General features: G+C 38.3%; 1 protein-coding gene across 1 annotated transcript in view; it reads right to left on the reverse strand.

Annotated features, from left to right (window-relative positions):
- Positions 1-14,759, reverse strand: part of LARS2 (leucyl-tRNA synthetase 2, mitochondrial) — an 83,707-nt gene extending 68,948 nt beyond the window's left edge. The window contains exons 1-4 of the mRNA XM_005519042.3: positions 14,677-14,759; positions 11,580-11,830; positions 9,570-9,698; positions 208-299 (exon numbers count right to left, since the gene is read on the reverse strand). Coding sequence (XP_005519099.1) covers positions 208-299; positions 9,570-9,698; positions 11,580-11,813 — 455 coding nt within the window. The 5' untranslated portion in view covers positions 11,814-11,830; positions 14,677-14,759. The remainder of the gene's footprint in view (positions 1-207; positions 300-9,569; positions 9,699-11,579; positions 11,831-14,676) is intronic.
- Positions 14,760-17,946: the final 3,187 nt, after the last annotated feature.

Genomic DNA, 17,946 nt, shown 5'->3' on the forward strand with positions numbered 1-17,946 from the left:
CTTGAAAATCATCCCAACGTATTTCATCTTTCAAAACAGAGTCATCTGCACAGTCCCATAAAATGCTGCCAAATAACCTTGGTCTCAGATAGCCCCTTTCTTTCCTGTACCATCTTTCTTCTGTGCTACTTTTGCTCTGTTTTGTTGATTTATGGGGGCCACAATACAGGTATTCACAGTGAAAATCCATATTTCAGTTCACTTCACCTTTGTGTCCAGCTTGCAGGGTGAAGGCCATGTTCAACTGCAGCATTTTCTGCTGGTAAACCAAATGCATCCCATCCCATTGGATTTATCACCTGTCAGCAAAAAGAAAAACCAGAATGTTATGCAACTACCTGGAATGGCATCAGCAACACACAGAGGCCTCCAAATAATGAACAGTGCTTGGCATTCTAGCACTTGCTTTGTCTGAACTGAACTTCTTCCAAACCTGCCACCTACGGCCAGCTTTGCTTCAAAAGATGACTATGAAGTGCAGTATTATGCAATAAACTCTCATGACTATTTCAATATCTCAGTATTTCAAGGTTGACAATGAGAAAAACCAACTCTTTGGAAGTTTGTGTGGTGGTAAAACTCAGCAGCTGATGCTACCCCTGGCCAGAACCAATAATTCATTCTAAAGTAGAAGATGATAAGTAAAAATAATTGAACCAACAGTTTTGTAACTGCAACTGATGTGTAGCCTACTAATTTTTTACTTTGTGTTGAAAAACAAAATAAAAGAAGAATACCCTACCATAACTTTAAATTCACCAGATAAAATTAAGAAGATGAGGAAAACCAGTTTTAGTCAATTTTTACTGAAATACCTTTTGCAAATATAGACTACAGACTGACAAGTTGTTATTTCATGACCACAAATAAATAAAGATGGGGAAAAAAGCTTACTACGAAATATAATAGATAATTTCTGTTGAAATAGAGATGTATTTTTCCTGTTAACATGCCTATTATTTAGAAAAACAATCTAGCAATATGGTAAGTATTCAAAAAACCTGTTTAATAACCAAGGAAAGAAAGCCCAGTACTTCAGATGCTGTCATTAAACACATATATATTATGATACTTGATAAAGCTAATTCTACTTCTTAACATAAAAATGTGCTATAAATACAGCAATAATGATAAAAATTACACAAGTTTAACAACAGCAAAACATGACTAACATTTTACAAGTTGCAAGAAATAAATTTTTTTACCCCTTAAAATATGTATTTATATAAAGAACACGTTTCTTAGTGGCATGTAAGCAAACAAGCCATAAAAAAGCAATCCCAGCCACACTAATCTCATATCTCCATGTGAAAAATCTGCTCACTTTGGAAGCACAAGAGCTACTTTTGTCACTGCTTTGAATTATTTTTATTCTTCTTTTCCACCACTTTCCAATCTTCTGACTTAATGTAATATTTCATAGAAAATATTTTATAGATAAATATTAGATAAACAGATAAAATTAATAAAAAATATTTTATAGTGTTTATCAAGATGCCCTAGGCACCAACACAGTGTAAAAACAACAGGATTTAATAGATGTGACTCTTCAGCATTTTCAGATCTAAAACAAAACCTGCTGTCTATCATTACTGATGCAGCAACAAAAGCAAAGGTATTAACTTGTGACCCAAGCCACCCCAGTAAGGGCCCATGCACAGCACATTTTTGATGTCTACATCTAACAGAAATTGCAATCCTATTCCATCTTACAAACTTTCCCTAACTATCAGACTATTGTTCCTCACACCATAGTATCAGAAATTATGAGTCTTAACTGCCTATTTCCTCACATACAGAGGGGGGAGTTTACATGGAAAAACTCCAGTTGGAGCCTAAACCACTACTCAACACCCCACTGAAGCACACCTCTGCCCAGCCCTTCCCCTCCCTGACCATCTATCCATCATTCAAAACTACTGGTATAAAAGAAAAGACAGTTATGCTTCACATAAGCATAAATTTCCACAGATTTTTTTTATGGACACATTAAAATATTAATTTATGCAGATCAGTTCTTTTTGACCGCTAGTATTGCTGACAACCTATCTCTGGACAGATGTGAAGAAAAAAAACCAGATTTTTTTCCATGTATTATATATAATTTCTCTATTTAAATGCCCTAGATTAATGCTCTGCCTTTATATTCCTACAAATACCATCTCTTACTAAAAGCTGATGCACTGTAAATGATATTAGAAAAAAATCACTCTTGGTTATTTTTTTTAAATTTGGCTTCTGATGATCTCCTGGATATAGACAGGCAGCCAAATGCAAGGCACAATCTCATTTCTCATGCTCCCAAGCAAAAGTACGTGGGAAAAACAACTTCACTACCAGCTACAGACTCCCCAAAAGGGCTGATGGATGCTCCAGACAGTTCATGTGCAGACATTTTATCACTATACCATCAACACTGGAAGGAGCAACCTGTGCACCCAGATCTTCCGAATTCTACCATTTATCACAAAAATCATATTCACTTTTCACATTCAAAAGTTCAATTAAACAACCAATAGCATTCCTCAAGTTAAAGGTCTGAAGAAGTATGCTAATTCAAGTTTCAATCAGAAAACTGAATTTAAAGAGACATTAAAAATATCCTCAAATTAGCCTCCAGGATAGATCTATTTATGTAGTTGCTATAGAGATGAATGTAATATGCACAGTGGTTTAGAAAATGACTTCAAGTTTATTGTCTCTTTTATTTCTCTACCATGAGTAGATTTGAAAGATTTGTGAAATGTGTCTAAACAACAGGTCAGCTCCTTCTGGATGCAATCTGCAGCAAAAGTGCCACAGCCTCCATGCAGCATTTGACATTACATTTTAACTCATTCAACATAAAAATCTGAAGAGAAATGGAAAAGAAAATATGCAACTAACATGTCAAAAGTTGGCACAAAGGAAAAAGGAACAGTTTGATGGTGCAAAACAAATTAAAAATAGGAAGAAAAAAATAGAAAGTGGTTTTGAAGACCAAAGGGTCTTCCTTGTTTTGAAGACGAAGGGTATTCCTTGTAGCTCTCTGATGGGTCACTAACTGAAATCATGGCTGCTCTCTCCAGCAGCACAGAAGAAAAACAAGTCATATGCTTTCTTAGACGCTAACTTGATTGCTTTCAACAGCAACCTCTAAACATCATGCAACTGAGAGATCCATCCTGCTCACTGCAGTGACCATTCTTCCAAGCACCACTTCTCTAGGTAGACAATAATTTCTCTAAGCCTCAAGGAGAAAGAAAAACAAGGAATGACAAGTTTAACAAGTATCTTGTTAAACAGGAAGCTGCATAAGCCTAAGGGTGCTTACACCAGGTAAAAGGCGGCAGGCGTAGTTTCAGCCATTTTACAGTGGCAGAAGGCAGTGCTATCACCAAAGGCAGCTGTGTGTTTATCCTCACAATGAAGTAAGCAGGTGAACTCCTTGTGCTGAAAACTCCCAGGTTATTCGTGAACACGTGGCACAACTCCAGATCCTCAGAAGTTCACATGATCAGGCAGGATCACTGTGCCTGAAACTGTTACTGTTTGAACTATGGAAGATTGGCATTTTCCATCAATTAACAGGGTTTGCACGGGAACATAAAATGTTACAAGGAAGTGATTAAACAGTGCGTGGGGAACAAAGTGCTCAGTAACTACAATGAGTGGTCTTTTTGGGAACAAATTATTAAAAATTAAAAGAGTTGCATCTTGAAGCATTTTAGATGCCAAAGAATCTGGCTTGAAGCATTTTGAAGAATCATTTCACAGCATGGTCAAACATCTGTTGTTAGCGATGGCTAGAGCTCTTTGTGTTACTGTGGGACCAAGGGGAGGAAGACACAGAAACTGATCTCAGAATGCTGAGTTCTCAGCTCTTGCTCTCAGAGCATTCTCATCTAACATCAGTAGGTGAGATCAGTGTACTATATAACACAGAGCTGACAATGATCTCATAACAAAGTTCTAAGCCTCCATCAACATAACCAGGACTGGTGATTCAGTGAATTCTCCTCGGTCTTTGTAAGGACAGAAAGAACATGTTTGCTCTCCTGATGTGCTCAGTATGTCTCAGAACTATGACCAGGGAGCTGACATACTGTTCTTGCACTCAGATCAATGCATTCTAAATTTTAAGAAAGACAGCAGATTCAGTGTCAGAAAGGCCTGCAAATAAATATATTTAATTCAGAGAATCTGTAATAAAATATGACCAGAAATTAAAATTAAGAGGCTTACTGACAAATTAGTGGTTTGAACTGATACAGCAAAGTCTATATTCCTATCCCTACTTACAGCTCCATGACACACTCAACATGAGCTAACCAAAAAAAACTGACAAAATGGGAAATCCATGATTACAAGTTCCAGCTGCCAGAAAACACCCCTAGTTCCATTGTGGATCTCATAATTGTGCAATCACAGACACATGAGACAGCGAGGACTTGCAGTTGAAGAGGGGAAAGCTCCTTCCATTGGTTGCCTACATTGGGCTGAACTTGCTGAAAATCTGATGTAAACTGACGTATTACAGCACACTTTAAATACAAGACCTCCACCTGAGTGAAGCCTAGATTCTCTTTTAACCATTAGAGGTAACAGACACCCTTATGCAACAGGTAAAAATTAACAACAAACAATTCCCCCAAGCAGATAAGGCATGCCTGGAAATAGATTAAAATAAGGAATTTTTGAAAAAGGACTATTTCAATGCTTCTCTGCAACATAGTGCTGCATATTAGAGAGTGCACTTTCAAAATAATCAACCCATACAGATTTCTATCCAAACATAAAATGCCCGTTTATTTTTATTCTCATAAAACATAAAACACAAGAAATTATTCAACATCCACAGAGTACCACACACATTTTGAGAACAAAGTCATCTTTTTCTTCCTTAATATCACACATTCTTGTCTAACATAATTACATTTAAAATTATATCTCATTTTCTCTTTTTCTTTCAAAACGAAACAGAGTGAGCTCATTAACACCTTCAGTACAGGCTATGGGAAAAGTGAAATTAAGTAAGATTCAATTCACACACAATACTTGCAATATTTGCTACTTGATTTATACCACATGAAATAACCTGACAAAAGGACACAACAGCCTCACACACAACAAAAGTGGAGAACAGCAGCCAGTGATGATCAGAAAACAGATCTGTATTGAAATAATTTGTTCTACTGATGATTAATTATAAAGTTTTAATTAAACTTGCCTGTCTGGCTTCAATACCATTCACTTTTGCAATTTCGAGAGTATTAAGATTCACTGCTGAAAGGGAAAACAATTAATGAAAATACATCAAATTTAAAAGAGGATATGGATAAAAAGAAAATGCTCTTAAATTCATTTACGGGTATTGTAGAAATATCACTGATTATATTCTAATCCCATCCATCCCAGTTTATATATAAATTAAGAAATAATTAGTATAGTGTGAAGCTAGCATGTAGAAATTTCACCCTGATTACAGAAAGGACTATTCTTGGTTCTGTACAACTCTCACATGCGACTGCCTTGCTTTGGTACCAGTATCATTAGGAAGATACCACAAGAACTATTGAACTGAATCTCTCTCTGTTTAGTGATCACTAAGGGAATTATTCTCAGTCCTCTGAGAGGCACAAATTATCCACTTTGGAATTTATCAAAGACGTGTTAATGATACCATGATAAAGTAATGGTAAATGCTTTTTCCCAGAGCAATAGCACACTGGAAATCTGCCACAGTGAAAACCACCATGAATATCTCTATCATTTCTATACTGCACTCTCAAATAATGAATAGGAAATCTCATCACTTCTTACAAAACTCCTACATTTGAATTCATAACATGCATGTAAATTCACAGAGTAGACACAACTAGAAACTACACATCATAATTCTGGACTGATTTATTAATAGGTATGAATTTGTCATTCAAAATATACAAATTACTTTTTCAAGCATTTTATAATACATGTTTGTAATAAGATGTAGAGGTCTCCATATACAAAAACTGTTTTAATTGCACTTCAAGAAACATGGCACGTTAAGACATTCTGGAAAGACCAGCTCAGTGCAGTCATGCTAAGTAATCTATATGGCCTACATTTCCCATGCAGAGACTTCAAACTTCATCTTCAGTAATCAAAATGTAACCAAGTTATCTTAAAACAGATGTACTCTACAAATCATTTATCCAGCAACCCAATCCAAGCGCATGACAGCTTGTTTCCCATGCACTGCCTACAGGTCCTTGAGGACTGAGTGCTGGAACAAGACAACACTTCACAATGCTTTTTTATTGAAGCAATATCTCTTTCAGAAACAAGGTGGGGAAAAGAGCAATAGATATTTATTTTCACATTTAAAAGTGCTGATGCAGCACAGGTTTCTGGGAAATATATGTAGAGTTAAGTGTGCATTACCTCTCTACAATATTTTAATTGAAACAAAATAAGACCTTATGGAGCTGAAAAAAACTGAATACTAAGTTACATTTTAGAAAAACCAAAACCACAGCAGAATCCAAATCATTAAAGACTTTCCCAGTTAAAATTTCAAAATACCTCCAATATGAAGAAATTACACAACTGCATTCCAAAATAGGTCTAAAGGACTTCTAATCCCTTTGTAAATGTATTCTAGTCTATCCTCACTAAAATATTACAAAATATGGGCCAATGCTTGCCTGTTCAGATTAAATCAATATGTAACTAATTCATTGTTTTCTCATTAAGGCATTCTTTATGAAAAATACCTCCATCTTATTCAACATAAATTGCTCTCTTAATCATATATTCTTGTCAACTACATACACACCATAGATATTTCCCCTCATTGTTTATTAAATAACAAATATACATAGTACTCTGAAGCTTTCCCTGGGAACTGTAAATCTGAAGGGTTCTGTCTGTAATTTTCATGGTAACAGCCCATTGTTCCTCATTGTCTTACACTTTTTTTTTAATTTGAAAATGATGGATATAAAGTTTAAACAACATCGCCACTCAAAAATCTTACCCTAACTTTGCAATGGCTCCGCTTCTACTCAGATTTCGATTGGATAAAAATTAGCAGTCCCTAGGCTTTTAAACATGCAATATTAGAGCCAAATTTTGAGAAAGAAATAGAAAACCAATGGAGTAACTTCACAATTATGCATACTAACAGCTTTGTTTCTAAAGCATTTCTCTTTATATATTGAAGAATTCCAGTAATTCCTTGAATACAGGGTCAAATTTATTTTTCTAAGAAATGTATCAAGTTTTATGACATAACCATGTGTTAGCCTACAGTTGTCACAATATCTTAAACATCATAATAACCTCTGACAGATTGTACAACCATGAAAAAGGACAGAGAGAACTTTTAGAAGTTGATAAGTTAATTGCAAAGAAAAAAATCAATTATACAGACTCTAATTCTAAGTGATGGAGAAATTAGCATGGGTAATATAGGAAAAGTTTTTTAAGGTAAATGTAAGTTCCAGCAAGTTAATGCACATCAATAACAGAATGTCTCTTAATCTGACATACTCAGAAAATCATCTGAGAGACTTTTAATGTCTCTTAATCGTAAATGAAAGTTAAATTCTCTGGCTGCCCACCTTTAGTCAAAAATAGATGTTCAAACTGGTTAACATAAGAGAAGATGAAAGTATTTTTAGAAATCCAGCATGTTCTACAGGCACTTCTTCAAAGTAATTTTTACATGAAATATAAAAATAAGCTGAAATGCAAGATGTCAATACTTGAAAAGTCTGGAAAAATTTTTCTGGGAAAAAAATAGGCAAATGTGGAAGTAAAAACTTGTTTGCGTGGTGGCTCTTGTCACTCGAATTGTATTATCTTTACTTTCCTCCAAATGTTTCTATTAAAGGTGCTTACTTACCTTGTATGCAAAAGTTTACAACTAGGGCATGCTACTGATGTAGATAATTATTTTCACTTTATTTTCGCAAGAATAAGAAGAAAGTTTTCAGCTTTCTGAACAGCAATTTACTTGTTACCTTCTCTGCCATTGGTAAGAGATGGCTGTATCATTAGTGGTCTTAACATCAAGCAAGAATCAAGCAAGCATTCCTTCAAATGCCTCATTAGCTCAATTTTTTTAGTGAGATCCAAATTCTAGTCATTCAGAGGAGTCAGGAAAAGTAAGTGTTATAACAGACATTGGGGGTTTTGTCTCCTTTAAAGTCTAAGGCAGTTATTTCTTTTTCCTGTAATTTTTAAAGCCTAGGAATGCGTATGTGTAAAGCAGCAGCAAGTATTCAGTGCATGGCATGTTCATCACTGGCATAAAATACATAGTATTTGGAAAGGCAGCACACTGAATAATGCAGTGACGATACCTATCAGAGTCTCATGGACGGTGATAAATCCAGGAAATGCTACACTTCTACAGCACTTGTAGCAAGGAAATAGCACTTAGTACCACAACAGGCAACTAACAATTTTTTCTCAATTTCATCTTCTTTGTACTCTTTTGAGGTTGATACCTATATTCTTGAGCTGCTCCTTCTCTCTTGTACGTTAGAGACTCCTTCCTGTCATCCTAGATCCTTGCCTATGCTATTTTTCTCTTTTGTTCCCTTCTCTTTCCATATTCCTCCTTCCTACTGTTTTCCCAGATTCTTCACATTTTCCCTCTACCAAATGTCTTTTCTCTGTAATATGGCTGTCACTCAGGCCACAGTTCCCCCACACCTTCCTTACATTCTTCAAATTTTACCTTGCCAGCCTTTACTGCAGAATGCCAGCCAGGATCCCACTGCAGATTGCAGGGACAAGGCTCTCAGCTACCCCTTCAACCTAATGGAGAGACAGAGGGGAGCTAGGGAGAAATTATGGCAGGCATAGGTGAGACTGAGAAACAGAGAAATGTAGAAGGGAAAACAGGATTTCTCCTTGCAGATGCAGCAAGAAAGTTAGGCTTAGCCTACCTTGTAGGCCTGCACCTTCAGAAGATATTTCAAATATATAAGCAAGGCCGAAAGGGGCAAGCCAAGGGGCCAGATGCTACAGAACAGAAACTTTCAGCTACACACACGTGTGGCAATGATCCTGTTCATCTGACTTGCAGCAGTCACAAAAAACCAGAGGTTTCACTCCCAGCTGGCACAGAGGCTGTCCCCCTGTGTGTGACAAATGACATGAACCGGTTCTCAGGAGCAGAAAAGGTGAAGGCAGTTGATTTTGGTGGTGTCTATTTTCTCTTGCCAGGTACATCTTTTCCTCTCCCCTGGTCCCACCCAAAAGACAGGAGGGTTGTCAGTCTCACAAAAACTGTGTGGCCTCACAGGTCTCAGCAACACTGTGTGACACATCAGTAGATTCAGGCACCTCACCCAGCATCAGCTGTTATCATCTGAGGTAGCTTTTAACCATCTCTTACCAACAGTGAATTCTGAACACCACCGGCTTTAATAAAAGTCTCAAATATCAATACTCAAAGCTTCATGGGTCATTATCTACAGATCTGTAGCACATATTCCACTTTCATGGATTTTGGAAAATACTGATTTCCTGATCAATTATGATACTAAAATACAAAAAAACCCCACCCAGTCCTACCACTGATCTCTACTTACCTGCATCCCTCTCATTTTCTGGAACCGAGCTACTGCATCACTGATGGTGTAGACACGAACGTGGCCCATGTGAAGCTTCCCAGAAGGATATGGGAACATAGAAAGCACATAAAATTTTGGTCTTGATTTCTAGAAAGAAATTTTTAGAAACTAGTAACTACATGAGTTAGCATTTCGCTTGAATAAATACACGTGCACATTATAAACTACTACATGATACCAGAAAGAGAAACACGGTTCTGCTGGAACTGATAGAAGTGAGCACTGACAAAGTTCATTGGATCAAATTCTTTGGGGCTGTAAATAGAGATGTTTTACCAGACTTTGCTGCCATCTCACCAATTTGTACTGACACTTCTATGGCACTCGAATGTTAAGAAAATTGATTCACTTTTACTGAAAAAAAACTATACTGACAGAACTGAAGCTTAACAAAGCACCATTGCCACTGTAGCATCTGCAACTGATTATCTATGTGTTCTTAGTCTGCCCCAACAAAAACATGAAAACATAGCAGATTAAATTACTCTCGTAACAGTTTAAATAATTAATGTTTTACTTTGTATCTACAACAAACACAGAGCTCACTTCTGGCCAGTTGCTTTTTGTCAGCTGAACTGCAGTAACTCCCAGAGTGACTACATCATTTGCAATTGCATGAACATCTGCTAAAGAGAAACTGTTCAGTTTCAGATCCAAACACATCCTAGATGCTATATTTTGCATAATGAAAATTTCATTTACTTAGGTTTAATTAAAATGACAAAAGTTACAAAGAAATCACAAATCCTCTCTCACATCAATTATTCCTAATACATCTTGTTTACCACTGAATTCATCACTGATACATTGATAGTATCAAGTCTCACTGATACTTGCTAAATTCTTCCATTATTTTTCTAATGTTAATAATAAAAAAATTACAGGCAGCTTTCAGCTCTTACTGTTCTGAATAAAACAGTATTCTGAATATATAAATATAATTATTATTAATATTATTAATATACAAACCAGTACATAAGGAATGTATATTTGTCAAATAATATTTCTTTATCACTTTCATTCAATCACAGCAAAATGAGAAATAATCTGAGTACTTCATTGCAGCACTACACACTATTTGCCTCTTAATATGAGATGTTACTAAACCTACTTCAACTGTAAGGATTGAAAATATCATTAAAAATACAATTTAGAACTTAGCATATGTATGCTATATATGATTCCTGTGTATGTATTTGTATAAAAGATACAAGTCTAAATGAATGCTTTCCCTGCTACAGGTATGCATGCACACCATTTCATGTCAGTTTTCTTCCCCAGAAAAAGCAAGCTCTTTTCTCTCTTCAACATTCTGATATTTTTTTTGTCAGAGAAAAGGCAGCTTTTAAGGGAGATGAACAAAAAACCACAATGGGCCACAAAAGTGCTTTTTATCTATTGTGACAGAACAACTGTGAAGGCAAAAAGAGTCAGAGACTGAGATACCGTTGTTTTCAAGATCTTTTATTGCATGGGAAAACTTTTTTTTTTCTTCAAGTCACTTACTATTCCTGAGACTTCAAACCAGAAAATATTAAAAAATTGTTTTCCCTTAACACAGATTTTAGTGAGTCACAGGTGTAGTGTAATAGATTTGTCATAACACTGGGAATGCAACCTTGAGAAAATTGTTTACAAAAGTTACAAATAGATGTTTCTTTTAATACTTTAAATAATGAACTGCCAAATATTGTGTAATATGCAAAGAAAGAATTGATTACTTAAATACTTCCTAAATTTACAAATTTATATTTTGCCTACCACTGTATTTTTCCTCAGGATTTTTTAGTGTTTTTGTTTACTTATTTCATTAATAGCTTTTAACAATCTATATGAAAGTATTTTCCCCTGAAATGTAATGCACCTCTAACCATTATAAGCCATCTGTACTAAGTAAGCTTCAATTCATTTCATTCTAAGAAAACAAAAATATAAACATGCCACCTCCAAATTTCTCATAATGCTTACATCAATTTCTGAAATTCTGCAGAACTGATCCTTTATTCTTGGGAACCACCAATTTTCAACTCGTTTTCTTGTCTCCAACCCGTATTTTTTTTCCCATTTCCCCGTCTCACTGTAAATAGTTCTCACACAAGCAGGAACCAGTTTTCTCTGCCATTTAATTAATCCCAGGAAGCCATTTAATTGTCTCTTCAAACATGAGGAACAAGGGCCAGCTCTTTGATAAACCAACTGCATTCTTAAGGTTATGGTATCTGAAAAGACAAAAATATGTATTTCATGCCGCAGTATGTAACAAGAACTCAATGATTATTATGAATATACTGAAAATTGGTAGCTATGAGACTATTTTACCTTGACTTGGACTAGTCAACTGCTTTCCACGGAACTTGCATTTTATTTCTGTGTCTGAATTAGTCTGAATTACAGAAGTATGTATTTTTTAGTCAAGAGAACTAAACGTGGCCTTCGCACAGACCAAAACTATTGTGTTAGATGTCTAATAAAATTATTACATTCAGTCTCCCATAAAGACATAATCAGCCAATTGAAGGTTCCAGAAGCTCCATTGCCTGAACAGAAGATGGGCCTAACAGGGTGTTAGTAAAAATTCAGAATGAAACAGAAAGAAGAGGAAGTTGGATGAAATTATACTGTAAAAATACTGAATTTGTCATCACTGAAAAGAGATGGGGGAGGATGACTATAATTAGTAGATTTCAACCAGATATTCCAAACCAACTATTTTGCTAACGCTTTCTTTTTCAACTAAAAATCTAGTTAACTCCTCAAATGCTTTAGAGAGAGTCTTCTAAAGCTACTAAGATGGGAAAAAAATCAAACAGTTCCCATATTTGGGACCAGTCTCAACAACATAATTGCTGATTTTACTTCCTACAGTAGGAAATGTGGCATTAAAAGAACCTCTACTCTGAAATTTCCTTCTCATCTTGACTGCCTTTTTTTTTTTTTTTTTAATATTAGCATTTTTACATCAGTATTTCCTATCCTCCATGGATGGTTTTGGTGTTTTTTTTTTTTTTTAAAAAAAATTTGTTCAATACAATTGTACCAAACTAGCTACTTCAGTCAGTTCAGAATTTTACTTGCAGAGTTACATCCATAAAATCTCAGTGTAGAGAAACTCGGTCTAAGAAAAGATTTTACTTATGCATTTCCCATAAGGTAGAAACATTATCAGTAGAAATAATTGCTACAGCACCTAAATTAGATCCCCAGCAAGCTAGTGGGAGTTATGCTTCCTTTAACATTCACCGTATATGCATACACAAACCCTCACTGCGTGTCTCATTACCTATGTATAGAGTTGCTCCTTTTCTCTCATACTTATCAAGCAGGGTCTTATAAACATTTTTTCACTTATGTCACACCACTGCTTTGAATTTCTTCTTGCTACCCTCCATAATCTCTCTTATTTATAATAAAAACAAACCCAGGACTGTATTCAGGACTCCCAGTACAGGTGCACATGAGTCATTCAGGAGACTCCAACTTCCCCCCCTCCATAACACCACACTCATCTCAAAATTAGCATTTCAATACTTCAAAAGTTTTTTGCTTATTTTTACAAATTATTTCCTTATTACTTATGTCTTATTTCTATTGATTTATTTTACAACAGAAAGGAGTGCTTCCTTATGCAAACCAATTTCAGCACTGCTGATTTACAAAGCAAGTATTTCAAAGCCCAGGAGCTACATGTGCATACTGTGCTTCACTGAAGGGAGACTACTAGAGGAGAGGACAGTCTCAAGCACATGGTAAGGTTGGACATTAGGAAGAATTTCTTCCCAGAAGGAGTGATTAGACATTGGAATGGGCTGCCCAGGGAGGTGGTGGAGTCTCCATCCCTGGAGGTGTTTAAGGAAAGACAGGACATGACACTTAGTGCCACAATCTGGTTGCAGGGTGGTGTTCAGCCATAAACTGGACTCGACCTCGGAGGTCTTTTCCAACTTAATTGATTCTGTGGTTCTGAGACAGAAAGAACACAGACCCCACGCCTGTGCACAGCTCAAAGGAAGCCCACCAGCCAATGTAATGCCTGAGAGGACACATTTGGGTGACCTCAGGCCCTACAGGTCACCCATGCAGGGGTCAGAGCAGTGGGTGGGAGTGAGAAAACAGCCACAGCCAGGGGCACAAAGCACTAGTGCTAAGATCATTCAAGCCCATGGAATTTCAGGACGAGAAAGAGAACTGCAGTGTCCTTCCTGCTCCCAGGTACCACCACACACAAGATGCAATGGCCAGCCAGACATGTGTTGGGCCATGGCACAGAGGATAATCAAATCCAAAAGACACAGCACTAAGATGTTCTTCCTTTCCAGTCTTGTGTGCATGGGAGTACGACAAGCAGAGGGCCCCTCCCTGCTCCAGTTAAGCGCTCTCCCAGTGTGGGTCCTTCAAGGAACAGGTTATGAGCCTAAAACTGTCTTAGTCAGGCAGGTGTGCCAAGAAAGGAGAAAGGGGGGCTGGTCTGATAGAGAAATAAATCACAGAATGTCCTGAGCCACAAGGGACAAGGCCTGGCCCTGCACAGGACACTCCAAGAGTCACACCATGTGCCCAGGAACATTGTCCAAGCACTTCCTGAACTCAGGCTTGGTGCCGTGACCACTTCCCTGGGGAGGCTGTTCCACTGCCCGACCACCTTCTGGGGGAAGAACCTTTGCCTAATACCCAGTCTACACCTCCCTTGACACAGAAAACTTTTGGAAAGATGCAGCAAGCACGCGGGAGCCTGATTTAAGGTCCTGAAAAGTGCTTGACGAGGCCCAGTACATTTCAGTCGGCCCCGGGGGGGGAGGGGGGTGTCCCGCCGCTCGAGAAGCACGTACGGGGAGCAGCGGCTCCATGGGCGGGACAGAGCGAGAGGGGGAGCAGTGGGAGGGAGGCTGCAGGAGGGGGGAACTCCGGGGGCACAGGGCCGCCGGTAGAGCCGGCTGGGCGCGGGCAAGGAGCCCAAAGGAGCGGGCGATGGGAAGGAGCGGGCGATGGGAAGCCGCAAGGCAGCGGGAGCAGCGGCGGCCCCGGCGGGTGAGGGGCGTGAGGCAGGGCCGCGCGGGGGGACCGTTACCTGCGCGCGCCCTCCCTCAGCTCCCCCTCCGGGCCACGGGCGCCGCCATCTTGGCGTATGGGAGCCAGGCGCCGCCTGCGCCGTTGGCACCGCCCGGCGGGGCGGGAATTCCGCACAGGGAGGGGCGGGAAAAGCTTCCCCCGTCCCGAATGTAACGTGGAGAGGTAGGACGATCGTAAATAGTAGTAGTAGTAGTAATAATAATAATAATAATAATAATAATAATAATAATAATAATAATAATAATAATAATAATAATAATAATAATAAATTTAAAAAAATCAGTTAACTGGGGTTGAGCTCTGTATAAGATGCTCAGAGCCTGTTCAGCCTCGAGAAGAGACGGAGAGAGGGGCCCTCATTAATGTTTATACATATCAAAAGCGCGGGTGCCAATAGGATGTTTCCAGGCTCTTCCCGGTGGTGCCAAGCAGTAGGACATGAGACGACTGATGTAGGCAGAAACTGATGCACAGGGAGCTCCAGCTGGACACGAGGAAGAACTTTGCTGTGCAGTTACCATGCACTGGGACAGTTTGCGCAGAGAGGCTGTGGAGTCTCCCTCATTTGAGACATTTGGGAAACGTCTGGACGCGGTCCTGTGGATGATCCTGCTTGAGTAAGGAGGTTGTACCAGACCAACTGTGGTCCCCTCCAACCTGAACTTTTCTGTGTGATTAGTTTTGCTCCCCTCCACAGCATATACAGATGTATATGCTGTAAAGTGACTGTATTAGGTTAGGGCTAGATTTCAGTAATTTCAGTAATTTTACTTACCTTCTGTTTTTGTTTGTTTGTTTGTGTTTTTTTGGCAGATTCTGAAATAAAGGCAATAGTTTGGGGATTTTTTCGTGATGTCTTTTTGACTAGTCAAAGGCAGAAGTCACAGAAACACAGGATGGGTACCTGGGAGCAGGAAAGGCACTGCAAGTTCTTTCTTGTCCTGAAATTCCATGTGTTTGAACGAGCTCAGCTCTAGTGCAGTGGGCCCCTGGCTGTTATCTGGTCTAACCTCCCTGCTCCAGTGGGGTCATCCTAGACAACATGTCACAAGTCAATAATGGCAATCTAGCACAGCATAATTAATTCTACTTCTGCCTGGAAAGCAACATCTCACCCTGTTGTCAACACTGTCAACAAGTTACTGCAAGTAACTTGTAGCAGCCTCCAGAGAACAAGATTTATTTTTTTTTCCCCTGTGTTTGTGCCCCTTTGCTGCTGGCAACTGTTGATTCTTTCCATTTTTAGACCTTTTTTTTCACTGTTGTGTCTCCAACACAGTTTAAACAGGCATGTTCTGTTTATGCAGTGCAATGCCTACAGTAAAGTCAACCTTCTTATGTAACAAAAAAAAAAAAGTATTTACTGAATAAAAGCTTTCCACTTGATTGTGTATACCTGTCAAGTATACTTAAATTATAACCTTTTCACCACAAAAATGAACTGAGAGCAGCTCTGATGGTTATCCTGCTGATAAACTAGTATAGATTCCCCATGACTCTATGCATAATTTTATTTTGCTTTCCAGTTGATCCCCCTGTCAGCAAGTGATGGCAATTTGGCTTTAACAGGTCTTCCACCCCAAATTTCTCCCTGAGCTTCTGTGTAAGTTCCTGGACTGAGGAAGGATGAAGCATTTTGTTGTGTGTGGGAACAGGCAGTGCAGCTCCTGGCTGAGTCCCTTCCCCAGGATAAATGAGAGCTCAGGACCAGCTAGGACATATTTTCAGCTTACAGGATGATTTCCCATCATACTGGCCTTAACCTCTGCACTCTCCTGAGTCACGTGTGAGTGAATGGATGAAAATTATCTCAGAGAGGTTAGCAGACTGAGTAATTCCACAGAAAAAAGCCAGTATAAGATCTTGGAGCTTTGGTGTGCTTTTGGCTGTCCTCTTGACAACCCAGGACAATTATTCATTGCCATTTCTAGGCACTGCTGACATGAGGTCTTGGCAGTGTTTTTGAAATGATGCTGCCAAACAGTCAGTGCTTAATAGGTAAGTAACTCCTACCATAAATAAGGCAATAAAAAAGCCCAAATACCAAATAACAGTGTATGTCTCGATTGGTTTTGGCCTTCATGAATTATCATACTATGCAGAATACGTTTGCTCTTCTTTCCTTCTCAGAATGTTTCTGGTTGATCTTGGCTTTTCTCACCTTATTACAGTTTCTGTTTACAGAAAACTTATGTCTTGTCTAGCTTCCTTTGATACTGGCTGCCTTCCTCACTATTAGAATCCAGATTGCACAATAAGCTCCAATAAAATCAACACAAAATGTCACAAATTAAAATTTCAGTATGTTCTCAGAGTAGGTTTCCAGTAGTATCTTGACAGAAGTCACCTTTTACATGTTCTAAGTAACACAGAATTCAAACCCGTGTCAAACCTGCTTGACCTGTTTTTGTTAGCAGCTAATAGAAGTCATACCAGTAAAGTCCTTCCAGAAGAAAATAAGACTATTGTATGATTTGGGGTTTTATTTTTCTCCATTTTATTTTTTTAAAATAGCATCTGCAAAATGGCACCTATAGCCAAGACTTGGTACAACACTTGCCATTTCATCAGAATTCCAGGATGGATTTGAGTTCAACCAAACCCAGTTTGGGTTGTTGGTTAATATGGTAAACAGAGAAGAGCTAGAGGCTCTACATGGGCCCAAACCTCAGTGAGTATTCCTCAGGTGTGGCAGGTCTACTTTTGTGTATAGCATACATCTAACTTTCTAGGAAGCATTTAAGATTGTGATTTAATATTAATCTAAACAGATTATCCTCAGCTTTGAGCAAATCAAATACAAAAGTAGATTGTCAGGATGAGAAAGCAATGTTTTAGTGAAATGAATGGATTAAAAAGATAAAACAAAGGTCTAACTGCTCAATCAGCTATAATCTTGATGGCAGAGCATGAGAAATATAGGTCAATATGTTTAATGTTAGATGCTTCAACAGTCCAGAGATTGAAATGTATTTTAAAAATTGTAATTCTGAGTTTGAGGCCATGATTGGACTTCCAAAATGTTTTCAAGACAACATAAGATAACCCTCTCATTATTTTGCTACTTTTTCTTGCTCTGAGCTCTATGGTGTTTTCCTCAGTTGAGGTGAAAAGCACTACACACACAAGGAGGTTTTCACTTGCAAGCAAGGGGATGGTCAGCTGCTCCACATCAGGTCCCTTCCCTTTGGCAGTGGGAACCTCTCAGGTTCCTGAGCAGGATCCTGTAGCAATCATGAATCAGAGCTGTGAGCTACACAGCACACCC

This window comes from Pseudopodoces humilis, chromosome 1 (genome assembly GCF_049639895.1).
Source record: "Pseudopodoces humilis isolate 2021_Gansu_Grassland_sample_001 chromosome 1, ASM4963989v1, whole genome shotgun sequence".
In the NCBI taxonomy this organism is placed as follows: domain Eukaryota; kingdom Metazoa; phylum Chordata; class Aves; order Passeriformes; family Paridae; genus Pseudopodoces; species Pseudopodoces humilis.